The following is a 19,006-nucleotide window of genomic DNA, read 5'->3' on the forward strand; positions in this document are numbered from 1 at the left end:
GTGGTAAATTTTATTAATTGGTTATTATTGTTCCTACATGTGTTCTTTAATATGATTATTTTTTATAAAATTTATATTTAATATATTATTAATATATGTATTTCATACTCGATCAATTAATTGAATACCTCACTTTATGAATAAAAAAATTTAAAATTTTGAAAACTCTTAAAAATAAATATTTGTATATTTTAATTATTTAGATTATATTAGTAATAATTAAAATTAAAACTTAAAAATAATATAATTTATTGTAAGCAAAGAAATTTATCACGTGAGCACGTGAGAGTGAGTGCAACGTTCATTGTGCTGCGTTGCTTTGCAATTAAAGACGGAGCCGTGGTTCCCGGAAAATTTCCGTGACAAAAACTGCAAACGTTATGAATCTACCAGTCAATTTTGGGCCACACTGCCAACGCCTTTCAGAGTGGCACGATAGTAAATAGAAGTAAAATAGTGGCTTTTATTGAATCCAACCGGAGAATCAAGTAACAATCCGCTGCAATCATGGTAAGTTTCGCATATTCAACCAATAAACAATAACCAGCCGTACCGCTCAAATGACGTAGTTTTGTTGACCAGGTCCAATAACCTAGACTTTACCAATAGACGTTCATTAGATTATAAGTACTCTTCCCTTACCTTCCCTTATAAATACATTCAAAGCTTTTTTTTAAATTTTTTTGTTATTATTATTTTTAAACCGTGGGAGTGGCTCGGTTCTTCTTTTTCTTCCTTCGCAAGCTATTGAAGCAAACACAAGTGAGGTGGTGTTTTTCAGTTTTCAAAGGTATAAATAAACAGAAACATCCTCTGTTAATTCTAACAGCAAAACAAAAAAAAAAAAAAAGATGACGGAGGAAGTGAAGTTGAGCGTGGTAGTGAGCCTGTTCACGTGGATCCAGAAGAGCAGAACATCGGCGAAGAAGCGGTCTAAGTTTCGCAAATTCCTTGACACCTTTTGCAAGCCTTCCGACTACTTCAGCGCCATGAGGCTTATCCTTCCCTCCCTCGACAGAGAGCGTGGCACTTACGGCCTCAAGGAGTCGGTGCTCGCCGTCTGCCTCATTGACGCTCTTGGCATGTCCAGGGACTCCTCCGATGCTCTCCGTCTTATCAATTGGCGCAAGGGTGGTGCCAACACCGGCGCCAGTGCTGGAAACTTCGCTCTTGTCGCCGCCGAGATTCTGCAGCGTAGGCAAGGAACGGCTTCCGGCGGACTCACCATCAAGGAATTGAATGACTTGCTTGATCACTTAGCTTCGGCTGAAAGCAGGCAATTCAATTTTGATGAATTAACCTAATAATAATTCAATTATTATGTCTACCCTTTGCTTGTTGTTTTTACTTTTTCAAAACCTACTCGGAAAATTAATACTAAAATTAGCGAATGCTTTCTTTGACGTCAGGGCCGAGAAGACTGCAATCCTTTCTACTTTGATTAATAAGACAAATGCACAGGAAATGAAGTGGATTATCATGATAATTCTAAAAGGTACTATCTCTAAGCATCTCAACTAATGGAATTTTTTGTCTACTGTGAAAGTTTCGATCCTTGGCTTACTTTTCTTGCAGATCTCAAGTTGGGAATTAGCGAGAAGAGCATATTTCATGAATTTCACCCTGATGCCGAAGACTTGTTTAATGTCACATGTGACCTAAAATTGGTTTGTGAAAAGTTAAGGGACCGTATTCAACGTCATAAGCGTCAGGTGTGTTATACATGTTGAAGCTACTCTCTGAATCTCTTTGAACTTATACTTCCAATGTGGTAAATTTTATCGAAAGTTAGAAACTGCTTCTGTTGGGTTAAGTCTATAATTTCCATTCTTCATCTATGATATGTCTATCAATAAATGCATCTTAAATTTTTGTTGGCCTGTGTTGTTGTAAAGCTATTATATCAATTGAGGGACTTTCTGTTCAAGTTAGCTTTGTAAGAGTTTCAAAATTAAAATAAATTATATTAAGATATGGCATTAGCTGATCTTTGTTTAGGTAGCTCTTATCTTATTAGTTGGGACTAAAGACAGTGAACATCTAATTCTTTATACAGAGATTACTATGCACAACTTGCTTTTATTCTTTTCCTTTTCTTTCTAATGATTTCATCTATAATTCATTGAAATTTTGCGTTTGGAAGTTTTGAAACTGTAATTGCAGGGCAATCTAGATTTAAATAGGTTACTCCCTGAGATCTCTTTCTCTCTCCCTTCCTTTTGGAAACATCCTCCTGCTTGCTCCACCTTCTATCATTCAATGAGAACATTCAATTTTCAGAAAGGTTAAAGCCCAAAAATACCTTTAAGTTTTCTGAAAACTGCAGTTAAGCCCTGAAACATTAGTTATGTTTTAGTTAAACTCTTAACTTCTATTTAGATGAATCAATGCCCATTTGTAGTTCTATAAAGAAATCTTCCATTAGCATTCATTTCAGTTACTTAGCAAATGCTTAATATTTGTGCATTGCTGAAAGAAATACTGAGAAAGCTTTTTGTTATCTATTTATTTAGTTCTTCAACTTTCTTGCTTTTTTATTTTGTCTTTCCTTCTCACTTTTCTTCTTTTCTTTACTTTCTTCATCTTCCCTCCTATATACTCTTTCTCACCAACTTTGCTCTCACCAGGTTGAAATAGCCAGAAACCCTTTGGTTCTAGCTTGATTTAATGAGTTCCATAGCTCATAAAACAATATTCGTTTGCTGTTGTTGTGACTTTTCATTCACTTTTCTTTGTTAATTTTTTTCTTTTACTTAATCACAATAAATGCTACTAATTTTTAAACCAAGACTTGTGCACCTCATGATAGTGGATTTGGCCCCAACTCATGGTGAGAAAGAGGGTTTTTTTTTTTTTTTTGGTCCTTGTTGGCGGGCCAGAAGGCATGGCATGGCTTGGGGTACTAGTGAAGAAAGGATTGTGGCTGGTGACGAAAAAGGAGAGTGGTGCTGGAGAAGGAAGATGGAGAGAGGAGCACAGGGTTGAGAGATGAGTATGTTGCCTCATTAGGTTCTGTTATTGCCCTTTTGTTTTCCAATTCATTTATTATTCCCTAATCACTCTTCTGTCTTTTTTCCTTGAGTTTGGAATTAATTGTTTCTATTGGATGGTACCATTTTGTTTTATTTATTTCAATTAGTCAGAGGCAACATCTCATTAAATTTAAATTGTGGTAACAGTTGTCTTGCAAAATTTATCAAAGGTTAAGGGTTTTTTTTAAATAGAATTATATAAGGGTTCGAAGCAGCCAAACAGCTTAAATCCTCAATTCAGATCACTTTAAAGGGTCTCTCTCTCTCTGTCTCTCTGTTTTTTTTTTTTTTTTTTAAAGAATGAGAAAACACATAGGAGCAAGGCAAAGTGGCTCCTCCATGTTCAGTAGGAGCTTTTTTCAGACCACATTCATGTCAAACGTTGGCCTTTCTATGTGTAGGGTTTTTTATTTTTACAAATTTTAACGTACACTTTCCTCCTTGATACATCCTATGAGAATAGATGTACCATCAGTATACCTATAAGTATGTATTTAAGAAGGAAGTATCTTTTCAAAGTTATAATCAGGGTATATTGTTGCGGGGTGTTAAATATTAATAGTATGTATTCTTTTAAGTGATGTTACTCTTTTTGCAGGACATTGAGGTTGGAAAGGCAGTACGTCCACAACTAGCTAGGAGAGTCTATGATCCAGCTTCTGCATGGAAAAAGGTTTGCTTTAGCATATTTGCTTCAAGAAGTTATAGCTGATCTTTGTCCCAAATATTCAGGAATGGAGTAATAGCATCCATTTCCATTATGATTTTATTCATAATGACATCATAACACAAGCTTATTTAAGGATTGTTGTTACTGTTAATAGTTTCTATATGATTCTATTCATTAATTCTTATCTTACTTTTCCTTGTATTTTTTATATACTTTCTTAGTGAATCATCTTTAATTCTCAACCCTTTCATAGCTTCATGGTAAGGAGGTAGTTGTTGAGTGTAAATTTGATGGTGATCGCATCCAAATCCACAAAAATAGAATGGAGATACATTACTACTCCAGGTGGGTATATACTTTTACTTGGTGAAACCATCTTTATTTTTTTCCTATCTCCTTTTAATATCTACAACTTCAAGGTTTGTGTAACTGAAGCATAGAATAGCTTTATTGGTAGCCAAACCTTCCCTCAACAGTGAAGATCTCACATTCAAATCTTTTGTTCCTTAAACTATCAAAACTGGAACAAAAAGGGTGGGTGAAATGAAAATGGTTGTTCATATGGCATTTCCCTCCAAAAAAATGGTTTTCTGTTTTTTATGTTTTATGTGATGCTAATCACAAGCATTTAGTAAATGGTATATATTTTGTTTGGCTCTATCTTAACAGGAATTTTCTTGATCACCCTGAATATGAGCATGGGATGTCAAATATTATTGCACAAAATATTTTGGTTGAAAGGTAAGAATTTTCTAGTTTTAATATGGTCAAACTTGTATTATTTCTGAAGAATTTTAGTCTTTTCACTTGTTTTCTGTTTGTCTTTCAACAAACTCCTTTATCGGCTTCCCCTCTTTGCACTTCTGGGGCTATAGATTTTAGCATACATGAAAATTTAATTTTCATTATTTCTTCCATCTAAAGAATAGACCAACTATTATTTGAGTTATCTATGCTAGTACATAAAGGTGAAGTAACCATTTGATCAATCCGCAGTCAACAAATATATTTTCAAGAAAAAATGATAACCTAGTATAACCTTGTGCAGTGGTACTCAAATGATAAAACAAAGTTGTTGAAGTCATTCATCTCACCTACTACAAGACATTAGGTCATAAGTGTTCTAGGGTTTTTCGTTTCTCTAAAGCTCCATAATCCACTTTATATCCCATTATATGAAGTTTTAACTTTGCTGGAAAAAAGAAGAACATAGGAAACCTTTGAGACTACAGATGATTGCGCATTTGTAAGACAAAGAAACAAAACGTGATTGTCAAATGAACAGCTAGAGTAACAATTTTTATAGAGCTGGTAGAGTCTATGGTAGATGTGAAGGATGCCTAGGATTGGCAGCCCAAACCCCTAGTTAAGAGTTGTTTCATTGTCATCAAGATCAAGTTTCAAGCTAGGTTTATTTTGGAGTAGATCACTTTGGAATTTGGAAGATGATGAGAGGTCTTGGAATTTTCTGCGATTATTTCTATATTGAAGGATTGATTAAGGTTGTCTGCTGTTATCAATGGTACAGCCAAGTCACTATCCAGAAAGGTACAAGAGTGAGATGAGATCCTATAAATAGCTTCCTAAAGTCTTCTTAGACTGAAATATAACTGTGCTTTATGAGGATATCTTATTGAAAGAAAAAGGCAAATAGACATGGCTAGTTGACTTTTCTGATAATTACTGTAGTTTTACATGTAACCAGGTAGCATGATTCCCAATCTATAATAACAGTCAAGTCTAACAAAAAAGTAAGTCCTAAAACAGAAAGGAACTACAATTTCACTCTTCAAAAATCAATGTAAATATAGAGCCTCTTGAGCAGTAAAATGGATTCTATCTGAAGATAACTCAAGTTTCAGGATATTGGTTTGTTTATTTTGTTTCAAAAAATGGGATATGACATGGCCTTTACTCACTTTTGAATACCTCTCTCTGAATGAGATGGCCACAGTTGATAGTTTGACAGCTTATTTACATGCCATTATGGAATTGTATTAGAAGTAGCTGTATTACCAAAGCTAATAGTTTCCTCATTGCAAATGTTCTTATTCTTTGCATGCTTGTAAGGCTTTGTAGCAGCACTAAAAGTTTGTTGCTGCAACTTGGTATGATCAATGTCTGTCTCCAATAAGAAAGTTTTTTCCTCCCCACCTCCCATTTTTGGAAAAAAGATATAAAGTTTGGGATCCTTCTGCTACTGTAAATCATACTAAACTTTCTCCTTAGTTTCATCTTTCTTACTCTAGATGCCCCCATAAACTTTTTGAAAAACCTTTTTATTAATTTTCTGTTAGTTTTAATCTTTTAAGAAACTTGGAGCTCATGGGATATATTAGGGAATTTACAGTTTCTTATTTCTTTGTAGGATGTAATGTTTTGAAAGTGTAAGGACATCACTATAATAGTATAACCTTTTCATTCTGTTATCCTTCATTCTCATATAAGGTTCATGCTTGGTTATCTTTTCAAGTTACTTGAGTCTTGTGGTCCCTTAAGTTTCTACCTTTTAAAATTTTCTGTATTGCTACTTGATTTTTCCTTGTACTGTTGTATTGGTGTGTACTTGATGGATATTTGACCTTGGATATCTAAAGCAGGACAGAGCTAAAAATTTATTTCAAAGGGGGCATATGGCATTACTTGAAAATAGTGTAAAAAGAGAGGGAAAAGTTCATCTGGACTATGTATAATTTGTTTTTAACTATAGTACTTTTCTAGGCATTTATCTGTTATTGATACCTTTTCAATGGTAAGATTTAGTTGCATCAACAAATCCTTAAGAGAACCATTTCTGTTCACAAAACTGTGATAGTGCTTTTTTTTTTTTTGGTACAAAGAATCTAAGAAGGGTTCAATTCACATACTACTGAAGGCTTCCTTTCAATGTTGCACATACAAAGTTTTCGAATATGTATGGGGAATGTGGTCTAGATGACAAATGGCTCCTTTCGGATGTGCCTTTATTCGATGCTACTTAATTTTTTCCTTTTAATGTTGTGTAGGTGTATACTTGATGGAGAAATGTTAGTTTGGGATTCCACTTTAAATCGGTTTGCCGATTTCGGATCAAATCAGGAAATAGGTTCTTATAAATTTTTATTCTTATTCCTACATTTCTTTCATTTTCTGCTCGGTTTGCTACCTGCATATCTTGCATAATTTATCATTAATTAATGCCTTCATATTATTATTATTATTATTATTTTGTTTACAGCCAAGGCAGCAAAAGATGGCCTTGATAGTGAAAGACAGGTTTTATACTGTACAGAACTTGTTTTTCTTATCACTAATACTATCATGGAGAATATTTTCTTGAAGTTTGATGTATATGTTATTTTTCCTTTTTCTTTTTTCTCTCTATTGCAGTTATGCTGTATCCTTTCATGCCTAACTTGAAGCAAGTTGCTGATCTTGCTTTCAAACTTGTTGATAATGTTATACGGGCCTAAAATAAATTTATCCACTTCGTGGATTTGGACATGCGAGTTTTTTAAGTAACCTTGACTATAGGCTAGATGTTGCATTTGATATTCTTTATGTTGGAGATACTAGTGTCATTCACCAAAGCTTGAAGGAACGTCATGAACTTCTTCAAAAAGTTGTAAAGCCTTTGAAGGGTCATTTAGAGATTTTAGTGCCTAATGGTGGTCTTAATGCACATCGTCCTCCTGGTAAAGAATACTAATATTTCAATTGCCCTTCTGGTATTTCAAATATTTTGTTGTTTAGTTGGCACTGATTATTTATCCTAACATGACATTTTCTTAAGAATATAATTGAAGATCTGGTCCAAGCTCAATTGATGATTTTGTCCCCTTTATATAATTAGAAGGGATGGTACTTTGTCATGTTTAAGTCCAGCACCACTGTTGTTAATTAACATGAAAAACTGTTGTGTGTGGAAAGGAGGGTGGGGAGGGCAGGGGGGCTTGTGTTATGGCATTGTTCTGGCTGCTGTCTTTCAGCTAAAGAAGTCTTAACTGCATTAGATGATGCTATGTATACAAGTGTATGCCAGGTAACATCATGTTCTTTAAAGCCATTAATGCAGATTCATTTTGGAGAAATTTCTTCCAGCTTGCAGCTACTGCTTGTTAGTAAAACAACCTTTTGGTTCAAATGCAGAATCTAGTAGTGGTGTGCTCTCTGCAAACTAAAAGGGGTGGGGGGGGGAGAGAGAAGGGGATTTGCATTGCCATGTTGTGGAAATTTGAGGGAGGGTAGAGATTTGTGTTGCCAATTCTCTAGTCATGTAGTTAACAAATGTAAATGCAAATGCAATTGGAATTGGAATTTGATGATTAATGGTTCACTTGGTCCTGTTATGACATCTTCGGAAGAATCTTTGAATCTTCATTTTCAAACTGTTGCAATCTTAATCTGATGCTTGTTAAGTGTCTTAACGTATTGCAACTATGGGCCTTTATTACTTAGCATTCTCAAAATACTGGCAGGGAATAATGTACAACTTTAGGGGTTTTCCTATGATTACCTGAAGTATAAATATACATTCGGTTCTGTGAATTTGTGAAGTGTGAGCAATATTTTCTACTTATGTGAAGAGAAGCAGTGATTTCTATGCTGATCATGCAGGGGAACCTTGTTGGTCATGTATCACATACAGTGTGGATGATGTTGAGAGATTTTTCAAGGAAACTATTGAAAATAGGTTTGTCTTTTTCAAAAGCTTCTTTTGTATATTAGGTTGCATAACTTTTTCTTAGTATACGCAATATGTATTAATTTAAATTCTTCTTTTGTTTTGTCATTTATGGGTTCAACTAAACTGTTATCTCATTACTTGCCTTGCGTTCTTGCAGAAATCACAGGTCAATGGTAGGTTTCAGTTTTTGAATTGAATCCATGAATCTGGGTTTGGTTCAATGTGATAATATAACTATAACAAACAATTTATGTTGATATAATAGCTTCCTTGATTGTTTAATTTCCCTTGCCAATATTGATGCTCATTTTGGAAGGTCTAGGCTTATAATGACTTTAAATAAATAGTAGCTCATTTTTCAGATAACTATGGATATGCATTTGGTTTATTCTTTGCTCTTATTACACTGTTTTCCCTTCCATCCATATTATTATATTTCAATTATGATTTGTTGTACCGTTTCTTACCATCTTAGGGATGAAGGAATCATACTTAAAGACCTTGGTTCCAAGTGGGAACCAAGTGATAGAAGTGGAAAGTGGTTGAAGTTGAAGCCTGATTACATTCATGCTGGTTCTGACTTAGATGTTCTCATCATTGGTCTGGAATATTTGTCTTTATATTTTTTTTTCTTTTCTTGCCATCTAATGCATGTTTTTCAAGGTTACAATTAGCAATTTCTTGTATGCATTTCATGGTTATTATTTTTGGTTTTAGGAGGATATTATGGTTCTGGACGTCGAGGAGGAGAGGTTAATTTTTTTGTCCCTTTTCCTTATTTGTTTTTTTTTTCTTTCCTATACATATTTATATTTTATTTTTGCAGGTAGCTCAATTCTTAGTAGGCTTAGCAGATCGTCCAGACCCAAATGCTTATCCCAGGCGGTAGTATTTAGCAGCTTCCTCATCTCTAAGCTCCAGTTGTTCAACTGTGGTTGCATTAGTGAAATATTTCTTTAACTATTTCGTACATGGTCATAGAAGTCTGAAGGATTGTATATTGTTATTTTTTACTTTTATATATTATAGTTGGTCGCTGGGCTGTACAACAAGTAGCTCTGCTATCAATATCAGCCCATGCCCCTTCTGAAGGTTTGAACCTGAAACCTTGAAATCTTGAGTTCTGAACATTTTAGTGTTCCCCTAGGAGACTACAGATTGTCATTGTTTATTCCTGTCATGAGCTCCCTCTCTTAGCTTCTTTGATCCTTTATAGCAAAAGAAGTGGGCCTCAAATGCACAGAGGGCCGGTATTTATCCCTTTATCACTTCAAGTTTCAGCTGAATCAACCTGACACTTAAAACTTGAGACTTCAACTAGGAGGTTTTAAGTTTGAACCTTTGGTGGAGGTTTTGGGATGAAAGAGCTACCACCCTTTGTAGAGCTTAAGCCCAAGGGTCTTTCGCATTTACACAAAAAAAGAAAAAAAATATACTAGGATGTTATCTTTATATACAATCTTACTAGTAATTATCATAATGACATCTTAGTTAACTTATTTAGTATAGTTATTCTTAATTGTATGAATTTTTAATATGAATTACAGATTAGAATTTATAAAACTAAAATTTAGGATATATAACTAAATGTTATATAAAATAATGCTAAAAAATAAAATAATTTTATTATAATTTTTGTAATTGAAAGAAAGTTGGTATGTGCTCCTAATCAAATTGACTGCCATTATCTTGGGTAACACTAGACTTGGCTAAACTGAAATAAATCTGCTCCTCAGCTATATCTGTTGCGTCAACAGTGACACTTAAATCCTTGTTTTCTATATTATAGGTGTTTTACCATCCAATAATATGGAACTGAATCATCACAAGTGAGTTTTTTCACAAGGTATGATCTGTCAACTACCTAATCATTGGTCCTTTTCTTGCAGATTTCTATCCTTTTGCAGAGTTGGTACTGGGCTGACTGATGATGACTTGGAAACTGTAGTAAAGAAATTGAAGCCTTATTTTAGGTACTTTCGTGGTAACTAGTTATTAGGAGAAGCTGGTTGCTTCCAGGTTTCTAAGAGTCACATTGAATAGCCATGGAAGTGGCCGAAATAGCTTTTGCAGTGAGCATAACTTCCAGTCTCTGGCCTTACGACCTTAGGAATTAAAATCAACCTTGTTAATAATTTTTCGCTACTTAAAATGGATTTTTTTAAGGCTTGGTGTGACCTTGAGCATCATGTATCCTTTTGATTAAATTTAAGATTACATACATTAATGCATGCACATAAAAATAGATGACATTGTACTTGAACCTGACTATCAGAGATGAATTACTTACTTGTACCACAATTTGGAAAATGACATCCTTAACTGGGAATTACTTAGGTTAGGTGGTTCCTCTTTTTCTTATTCAGGGAGACTTTTTATACGATTTACTTAGCCACTATGTTGTGTCAGGAAATATGAATACTTGAAGAAGACACAACCAAGTTTTTATCAAGTCACAAATAACTCAAAAGAGAGACCTGATGTTTGGATTGAAAGCCCAGAGAAGTTAGCATTTCTTTGTTGTGATCTTATGATCTGAAAGTTTGTAGTTTTTAGTAGCACTGTTTTCTCTAATTTTTTGTCTTTATGTTCAATATCTTGTTGCAGATCAATCATTCTTTCTATCACCAGTGATATCAGGACTATAAGGTCTGAGGTGTGTATTTATAGCCATTATTACATAATTTATATTTTGGTCAAGCAAAAGTAACAGTGCCACCCTAATAGTTGGACTTCTCCTGTCCACTTGTGTTATTTAATTGTTGACACCTGCTTTCTTGACTTGTGCCTATTTATGTTTTGTTTGATTTTTTCAGGTATTTGCTGCACCATACGGCCTCAGATTTCCACGCATTGACAGAGTGAGATATGATAAGCCTTGGCATGAGTGCCTTGATGTGCAATGTAAGGGATTATAAAATATTGTCGAAATAATTAATGAATTTCTACTTTTGGGGCTACTTATGTGTCCTTTTCATTCAATTGTTTTTGTTTCAGCATTTGTAGAACTTGTGCATTCAAGTAATGGTACCACTCAGAAAGGGACTGAACAGGGAAACCAGAAAGATGGTAAAACAAAGCGCAAGGAACACACTAGAAAGGCAGACAAAAAGAGTGTCCATATTGTTCCTTCTCATTTTATTCGGACCGACACATCCAGTGTGAAGGGAGAAACCTTAATATTTTCAAATCTTATGTTTTGTATCCTTCAATGATTTGCTTAACAATTTAATTTCTCTTCTATATTCTCTGTGTGTGTCTCTCCCTTCCTCCCTCCCTCATTGTATGCATTAGTGGAAGTATTACTACAATTTCTCTCCTTCCCCAATTCCTCAATTTTCAAGATTCTGCTGCTGAATCTACCTTTAGTTTTATTTTTCAACTTGCCTTGACATGTATAGACTTTGTTAATGTGCCTCCAACATATTCTCTTGATTCATTTCACAAAATGATTGTGGAGCATGGGGGAATGTTCTCGATGAATTTGAACAACTCAGTTACCCATTGTGTTGCAGCTGAAAGCAAAGGTTTCTCTCTCTTCTCTCTCTCTCTGTCCCTCTCACTCACGCACACAACCACACCCCCGTCCCCTCCCATGCACAAGCGTATCCACATGTGTGCTGACACACACACAAGTGGCATGCATTGATGCTTCTCTGCACCAGCAATTGTCTTGGCTGAATAATTGAGTTAACAAGAAAATCTGTTAGGGATCAAGTATCAGGCAGCAAAGTTTCATGGAGAAATTATCCATTACTCTTGGGTCTTGGATTGTTGCTCACAAAAGAAGCTCATTCCTTTGCAGCCAAAGTAAGGCTTACATTCATCCAATTAGCAGCCACCCTTTCTCCCTCTTCTCTTCTGCTTTCCTCATTTTAGCTGACTAATCCTTTTACCACATGTTTTCTCTTAAAGGTACTTTCTTTTTCTTTCTGAATCATCAAAGAAGAAATTACAGCAAGAAGTTGATCAATATTCTGACCCATACTATTGGGACCTTGACCTTGCAGATATCAAACAGGTAAACTTATATTCCAGTACTTCATGCCCATTTAAATCTATTTGGATATTGCTGCATTAACTACCATTATGCATGACAACCATAGAAAAACAAGAAATTAAGAAATGCATTCTTAATGATAATCACTATGTTGCTTCCAAATATTTGTTGGTTGAACTGGTATATTTGATGGAGTAAACTTATGACAACCATTCCTTTTTTCTTGTCCAGCTCTTAAACAATATCCAAAGGTCAGAGAACTCCAACACAATTGACTATTATAGAAAGAAGTACTGTCCAAAGGATAGATGGTCTCTGTTTCATAGCTGCTCTTTTTACTTCTACTGTTCAGCTCATTCTTTGTAAGATATACAGCCTGTTATGACTCGACATTTGTCTTGGTTATCAGTCTTTATTCTGTGAATCTCTTATAGTAGGTGTCTTAGAGTTTGCTACCTAGTTGGTTGTCTATGTTCTTTCTGATAGCCTGTAGCTAACCAATTTATCTAGGAAAGCTGATTGGCAAATCTTGTTGAGACTTGCACTGAAGAGGTTAAAGCTTGAAGTTTTAATGGGTGGTGGCAAAATAAGTGAGAATCTCAACCATGCAACCCATTTGGTAGTCCTATCAGCACCAGCATTGGATGTGAACTTTGATTCTCTTATTAATAGGTAATTTATGGCCAATACGATTTTATATTTGATGATTAATGTCATTTGTTGCCTGATAGTGAGTGGTTTGACTAGTCTATGGATCTTGGTTACCCTATATGTTCTACCTCTGTCAGAGAAGATAAGACATTGCAACTGAAGTATGAAATTGAAGAGCAATTTTTTTGTTTGATTTGTGTCCTTTTTGGGTGATATTAGCAGCTGTACTTTGTATCATTATTTGGGATTATCTCATTGAAAAATGAGTTCATGATAAATGACATTCAGGGTACTCATTCCACATTGTGATTGAGGATCAATTATTTTAGACCAAAATTTAGAAAATAGTCTTTGTTATTCGGGCTTCTTTATTGGACTCCATTTTATTTGTTTATACAGGCTTCTTTTTAGGTTTATGAAGCTCAGAAAAATAGGTTTTTGTGAAACATTTGAGGCAAGGTAATTTTTTATAATTGAGATATTTTTGAGATTTGTGATTTGAATATTAAAACTTGAATTTTGGGATTTGACAATTGAAATTTCATATTATTTCTTGACTGTTTATTTTGAGATTAGTCGTTCTGCATCACTTTGTTATTTCAAAAGGTCTTTACTGATTATGCTATTCAGAAGTTATTGTTCATTTATTGAGATTGGACTTTTAGTTTGTCAGGTTTGGTTGCTACTTTGTTACTTTGATTTTTGATGTCTGTCTGTCTATGGTTCTCACCACGAGTCTGATACTTGGATTGCTTAGGATAAAAAAACGGCTTCTTGATCTTGTTATTTTCAAATCAGTTGAGATATACCATTTTGGCTTATGACAGCCATTATTTGGCTATTCTCTTTGTAGTAGTCTCTTTAGTTTGCCCAAACCCTAGACCTTGTCCTTAAAGGATAGGTGGTTCCTTCTTTGCTCTTTGGAAACTTCAACAATACCCAATTCATATATTTCTCTGTTTCCGGTGACTTTTCTAGCAAAATCATTTCTCCTATCTCTGTTGCGTCACTTTCCTGTTCTACCTGTAATCTTTCTCTTTACCTTTATTTTCTTACAGATTTGCATCTTAAGCATGTGTATTTTGATGGTGCTGTTCTCTTGATTTTCTGTTGGAGAGTATGACCTTTTTTTTGGCTTGCTTAAGGATTTGAATGTGGAGATAAGGGTCACAGATGCAATGGGAGAGGATGGTTGTCGGATATTTGGTTTTGGAAGAACTACCAGCCAAACAAACAATTACCATTCTATATTTTGCAAATGCTGTAGTTTCAATTGGCTTTATGTTAAAATTCTATGGTGCTCCGTCCAAACAAGACTGGGATTTTTAACTTTGTTCTTTCAGTAGTTTCTCTTTTGCAGAGAAAAATCTTATGTGGAAGAAGGGGTTTCATGTTGTGGGATCTCAGTGGTTGGAGAATTGCTTAGAGCAGGGGCAGAAGTTGCAAGAAGACCAATATAGCTTGAAACCCATTGAAGTTGAAGAAACAAACTTCTTGGAAAGGTTGGTGCAAATACACTTTAAGTTCTGCTGTCGTGCGTGCTATGCTACTGCCTTGTGATATGTTAACTTCTCCTTGATATGAATGTTGAAAATTTACCAAATTTAACTAGTTGATGATATCTGTACAACTCTGACAAGATGAGAATTTGTTTGTGGAGATGGGTTAAGCTAGCCTCTCAGCAATACGGAAATAAACACTAGCAATCTTTGCATCCATCTTTAATATACAAAGCCTCTGTTCGAACTAGTCTCTTGTGACTTGGTATCTTTAATATACAAAGCCTTTGTTTGAACTAGTCTCATGACTTGGTAGAATCCAATTTAGTTATAGTTCACATTAAAGCCATATAGTATAGTGAGGCTATTTTACTTGGAAAACGAGGATATATTTGCTTTCACTCTCTACACTACAAATCTAGCCTCACTCCACAAGGTAGCCTCACATTTCTCTGAACTGGTCATTAAAACCGGGCATACAAGGTAGTTCACATGCTGTATAAGTTTACTTGGAACTTTTGAATGAACAAGGAACTGCTTTGTAAGAAATCTTCATAAGAGACCTTGTGAACATTTGCATCACATGCATGTTGTGCTTTACTAGTCCTCCCATGTGGATGTCCTAACTAATAATTACTTTATGTTATCCTTTTGTGCAGCAAACTACTCCAAAATCTGAAAGAAGCTGTGCCAGATTTCAACAGTGTTCAGAACCAGGTTACAACCGCATCTCCTGAAAGTAAAATAAAACAGAGAGGCGGCAAAGATCACCTAGAAAAATCAATTTCATTGGTCCCACCTAATCATGGCAACAGGAAGAGAAGACGACCTGCTAGCAATAACACAAAGGAAGGAAAGGCAGTTGTAAGCCAAGCTCAAAGAGTACCAAGGCGTCGTGGAAAGATGTCTGTTAAGATTAATGAAGACATATCAGAGGAAAGTGGTTCTGATGACAAAACAAATGAGGAAGAAATAGAGAAAGGTAAAGGGAAAATGGAACGCTATGGAATGGTTGGTAGGGAAAATTATGAATTTCACCAAAATCAAGTAGTGGAAGATATAGAATTGTCTGAACTAGAGGCTGCAGAAAATGCGAGCAAAACATGGTGTAATAAAGCTTCTGATGTTGTGATGTGTGAAACAAAAAATGACCAAGGCTGCAAGAAGGCTGAGAAGTTCGACCTTATGGAGCAGGATGAAGGGGATTGTGGCCATGACAGTGCAAAGTCAGAAAAGCTAGAAGTTATGGTTGATCCGGTTCAGGCCATGTTACTGGACATGATTCCAAGCCTCGGAATAAAGCATGTTGAAACTACAAATTCAGTTGTTGAGAATGAGAAAACAGGTGCAGATAACAAAGCAGAGATTCCTGTTGCAGATAACAGTGAACAGCCAGTAAAGAAAAAGAAAGTAAGTTACAAGGATGTTGCCGGGGAACTACTCAAGGATTGGTAAAAACGTTGTATTTTGCATCGCTTTGTACATTTTTTGTCTTATGGGTCTCGTTGTATAGAACGTAAATCATGGGATGACAACAGTTTGTGTGTTATTCCAACCCTGTATCTTTAATGTGGTGTACTTGTTCATTGTGCGTGTGATTTTATCTCTTGGATTCATTCGTAAAAATAATAATAATAATAAATGACACCAAAAGTAATGCGCAGCTCGTAGAAATATCATAGAGCAAATCATTGACACAATTTCCCAGATACAAACAAACAAAGATGCAGAGGATTAACACTTTTATGTTTCATAGGGATCAATATTACATAATCACCATCCATACTTGGCTTGTGTTTCAGCTTTAGTGAGCAAGCCTCTAGAACGCCTCTCCTGCAGCTCCATCTCCTTTTGCTTCATATCATAGAATAGGGAACCAATTTGATGCTTCCTCTTGTGAAGTTTTGATGGTTTACCCTTTGTCGAAGCAGGCTACATACAAAGTGAACATAAAGTAAATACCCCAAAAATTAACACACATTGATTTAGCAACAATAATCATGCATAACCAGCTCCATTTGGCCGCCATTTTTACAGTTTTCTTTAAAAATAATAATAATAATAACATAATCATATCAAAGATGTATAGTCTTGCAAATCAAATGGACAAAATTGAAGTAACAGGCTCATCTATTATGTTCCAGTGATTCTGTAACTATAAGGACTTGAGATCCACCAAATGGACAAAACAGTCTAAAACTAAGAACTAAAATCTGCAATTACCACACTACCTATGATACTTGAAGACAACAGAAAATAAAATATAACCAACTTCCCTCCTAGAGAAAAATAAAATAAGACTTAATAACATATTTCTCAAAATGCTGCATTCCCTGAAGCTAGATCCAATCTGCAGATCCTAGATTAAGCTCCTCTTTATCCTGAATCAAGTAGGTACTTGCCCAAATTTGGTACCCTAATTGATGGCTGAAAGAGAAGATACAGGCATAGATGAAGAAATGGAAAAGAGATTAGGGGAAAAAAAAATGAGGAACTCAACCAAAAGAAAAGCGCAGATGGAAGAATCTGCAAAGGCAAAATGGTCAATGCATGAAATAATGGCAAATAAAAAGCGCGGGGACAAGAGGGAGCATTTGTTAACTTGAGAAAGTCTAACAATGGTTTTGAGATTTGAAAAATGGCAGCCACTTGCATTGCTAATCTTTCTACTTGCAACAAGCTATTAATCTGATGTTGTCTTAGCCCAGACAACCTTTTTCTTTCCTGAGAAGGAACCTTGTTGATTAGTAAACTATTTGCTGGAAATAAGCCACCCCAAATCTAAAAATCCTTCACCACTAGAGCTAAAGCCAAAGAGACTAACAACTAGCAAGTAATAAATCAGGATCTAATGAGTTCGTGGACCATTTCTATTCAGCAAAATAATAAGTGTATAAAAGTAACACAAAAGCAAGAGCAAAGTATGGAATGCGACATATATTAGACCAAAACAGAAGTCGAAAATGTACAATAGCCGGTAACAATTCAAGAAAAAGCAAAGAAATTGCAACACAAACATATATAAAAGTAAAAAAACAAACTGAAGAATTAGATTAACTTTTAAGTTCAATCAATACCTGGTAAGAAGGCCCAAAAGCTATTCCAGTCATCTTGACCTGGTCTTCCCTCGGCCGATTCTTCATAAGCTCATCCTGTTTCACCTCAACAATTTCTGTTGGTAACTCATTCCTCCCTCTCTTTCCTTTTAATTTCACCCCAATTTCAGCCATCCCGGTCGTCTCTGGCAACACAGTGGCCACTGACCCATCAGCCCAATTATTCTCATATTGTCCATGGTAACTCCCATGACTCTCATAACTCCCATAAGTAGTAGCAACATCAATGCTCCCAACATTTGGATCACTACTCGATTGATAGCTATTATAATTTGCATAATTTGCATAATTGCCTAGATTTTGATCAGAACCAAAATCGTAGTTTCCATAGTTGCCAGAATTTTGATCAATACTCGACTGATAATTGACATAATCATTATAATTCATAGAGTTTTCGGCATTTGCATCGGTACCCAATTCGTAATTCGAATAATTTGGCGGATTATGATTAATACTTGCCTCATTTTTGTCTTCAAAAGTGGCTGAAATCGATGTGGGCATTTGGGTTTCGACAATGGATCTTCTTCCTGAACCAGAAGAGGGAGCTACACCCAACGTAGTCGAGTTCCTGGGCGCAGGAATGCTCGATAGAAAGGATTTAACAGAAGGACCTTGGGACAGGTTTTCGGAGTCTCTGCGACTTCGTCTTTCTTTCTCTTCGTCATCGAAATCATCGTCATCGTCGTCAACGAGGCTGTTGGGGTTTACAGGAGGCTTGAATTGAACAATTCTTTTGACAATGGGAGGATCGGGTTGTTGTCGTTGTGGGGTTTGGGATTTGGGTTGGGGAAGAGAAGAGAAAATATTGGATGGGTTTTTGGGATGAGGAATAAAGGGTTTCGGAATTTCGACATCTACTTTTCCAACGTCGTCTTCTCTTCTGTTAGTATCGACGACGGGGATGTTGGGGGTTTTGAAAGGTTGTTTGGGCTGAGTAAGAGAAGAGAAAAGGGAAGAAGATTTGGGTTGAGGGAGAGAGGAAACATGAAAAGGTGGACGACGTTGTGGGTGTTGTTGCTCTTCTTCGTCGTCGGAGGAAGCATAGTTGGCTAGCAAAGAGTCCATTGCAGAGGCGGATGCAAACAGGATAGCAGAGATTAGGGCACCGACTCCACCTTTAGAAATACTGCCCAAAAAATAAGCCCACCCAGCTAAAGATATGCCATGAGCCTGTTTGGCTTCGGGCATGGCCTTACCACCACACTTACAAATTTTAAAATCAAGTCCGGCCTAACTCACTCATTACACTCTTTTTAGCAGCTTCAAGTTGGGCACCTGACTCTTAACAAATTTCTAAAAATATTTACCAGATCTTTTTTAAAGCAATTTAATTAACCTTAAAAAAAAAACGTGTTTCCAAATTGCTGGAAAA

General features: G+C 35.6%; 2 protein-coding genes across 18 annotated transcripts; one reads left to right on the forward strand and one right to left on the reverse strand.

Annotated features, from left to right (window-relative positions):
- Positions 1-824: 824 nt before the first annotated feature.
- On the forward strand, positions 825-16,104 carry ATLIG4 (DNA ligase IV). Of its 16 annotated transcripts, none has more exons than XM_089742370.1 (26): positions 825-1,276; positions 1,410-1,495; positions 1,576-1,712; positions 3,631-3,705; positions 3,956-4,047; positions 4,372-4,443; positions 6,708-6,787; positions 6,920-7,078; positions 7,221-7,376; positions 8,299-8,374; positions 8,844-8,968; positions 9,086-9,120; positions 9,195-9,253; positions 10,258-10,341; positions 10,778-10,873; positions 10,976-11,024; positions 11,185-11,272; positions 11,366-11,569; positions 11,770-11,895; positions 12,079-12,178; positions 12,284-12,389; positions 12,600-12,730; positions 12,879-13,040; positions 13,419-13,478; positions 14,363-14,521; positions 15,178-16,104. In XM_089742370.1, the coding sequence occupies exons 1-26, from the start codon at positions 852-854 to the stop codon at positions 15,971-15,973; spliced, it is 3,738 nt and encodes a 1,245-aa protein (XP_089598496.1). In that variant the 5' UTR covers positions 825-851; the 3' UTR covers positions 15,974-16,104. The 16 variants fall into 16 exon arrangements, with proteins under 16 accessions (XP_089598496.1, XP_089598497.1, XP_089598501.1 ...); XM_089742371.1 differs by having other exon boundaries at positions 14,366-14,521; XM_089742375.1 differs by having other exon boundaries at positions 12,600-12,619.
- A 56-nt stretch (positions 16,105-16,160) lies between these two features.
- On the reverse strand, positions 16,161-18,968 carry LOC111303471 (mitotic checkpoint protein PRCC-carboxy-term protein). 2 transcript variants are annotated; one of them, XM_022899762.2, is made up of 2 exons: positions 17,596-18,968; positions 16,161-16,450 (listed from the first exon to the last, which is right to left on the reverse strand). In XM_022899762.2, the coding sequence occupies exons 1-2, from the start codon at positions 18,820-18,822 to the stop codon at positions 16,292-16,294; spliced, it is 1,386 nt and encodes a 461-aa protein (XP_022755497.2). In that variant the 5' UTR covers positions 18,823-18,968; the 3' UTR covers positions 16,161-16,291. The 2 variants fall into 2 exon arrangements, with proteins under 2 accessions (XP_022755497.2, XP_022755498.2); XM_022899763.2 differs by lacking the exon at positions 16,161-16,450 and adding an exon at positions 16,469-16,945 and having other exon boundaries at positions 17,596-18,874.
- Positions 18,969-19,006: the final 38 nt, after the last annotated feature.

This window comes from Durio zibethinus, chromosome 13 (assembly GCF_047325235.1).
Source record: "Durio zibethinus cultivar Kanyao isolate XHJ-2024 chromosome 13, ASM4732523v1, whole genome shotgun sequence".
Classification (NCBI taxonomy): domain Eukaryota; kingdom Viridiplantae; phylum Streptophyta; class Magnoliopsida; order Malvales; family Malvaceae; genus Durio; species Durio zibethinus.

Coding starts and splice junctions, on each gene's coding strand:
- ATLIG4 (XM_089742370.1), top strand. CDS start 852: ATGACGGAGGAAGTGAAGTTGAGCGTGGTAGTGAGCCTGTTCACGTGG. Junction 7,377..8,298: donor TAATGCACATCGTCCTCCTG/GTAAAGAATACT, acceptor CTGATCATGCAG/GGGAACCTTGTTGGTCATGT. Junction 13,479..14,362: donor TGTGAAACATTTGAGGCAAG/GTAATTTTTTAT, acceptor TTGTTCTTTCAG/TAGTTTCTCTTTTGCAGAGA.
- LOC111303471 (XM_022899762.2), bottom strand. CDS start 18,822: ATGCCCGAAGCCAAACAGGCTCATGGCATATCTTTAGCTGGGTGGGCT. Junction 16,451..17,595: donor CTTTTGGGCCTTCTTACCAG/GTATTGATTGAA, acceptor CTTTGTATGTAG/CCTGCTTCGACAAAGGGTAA.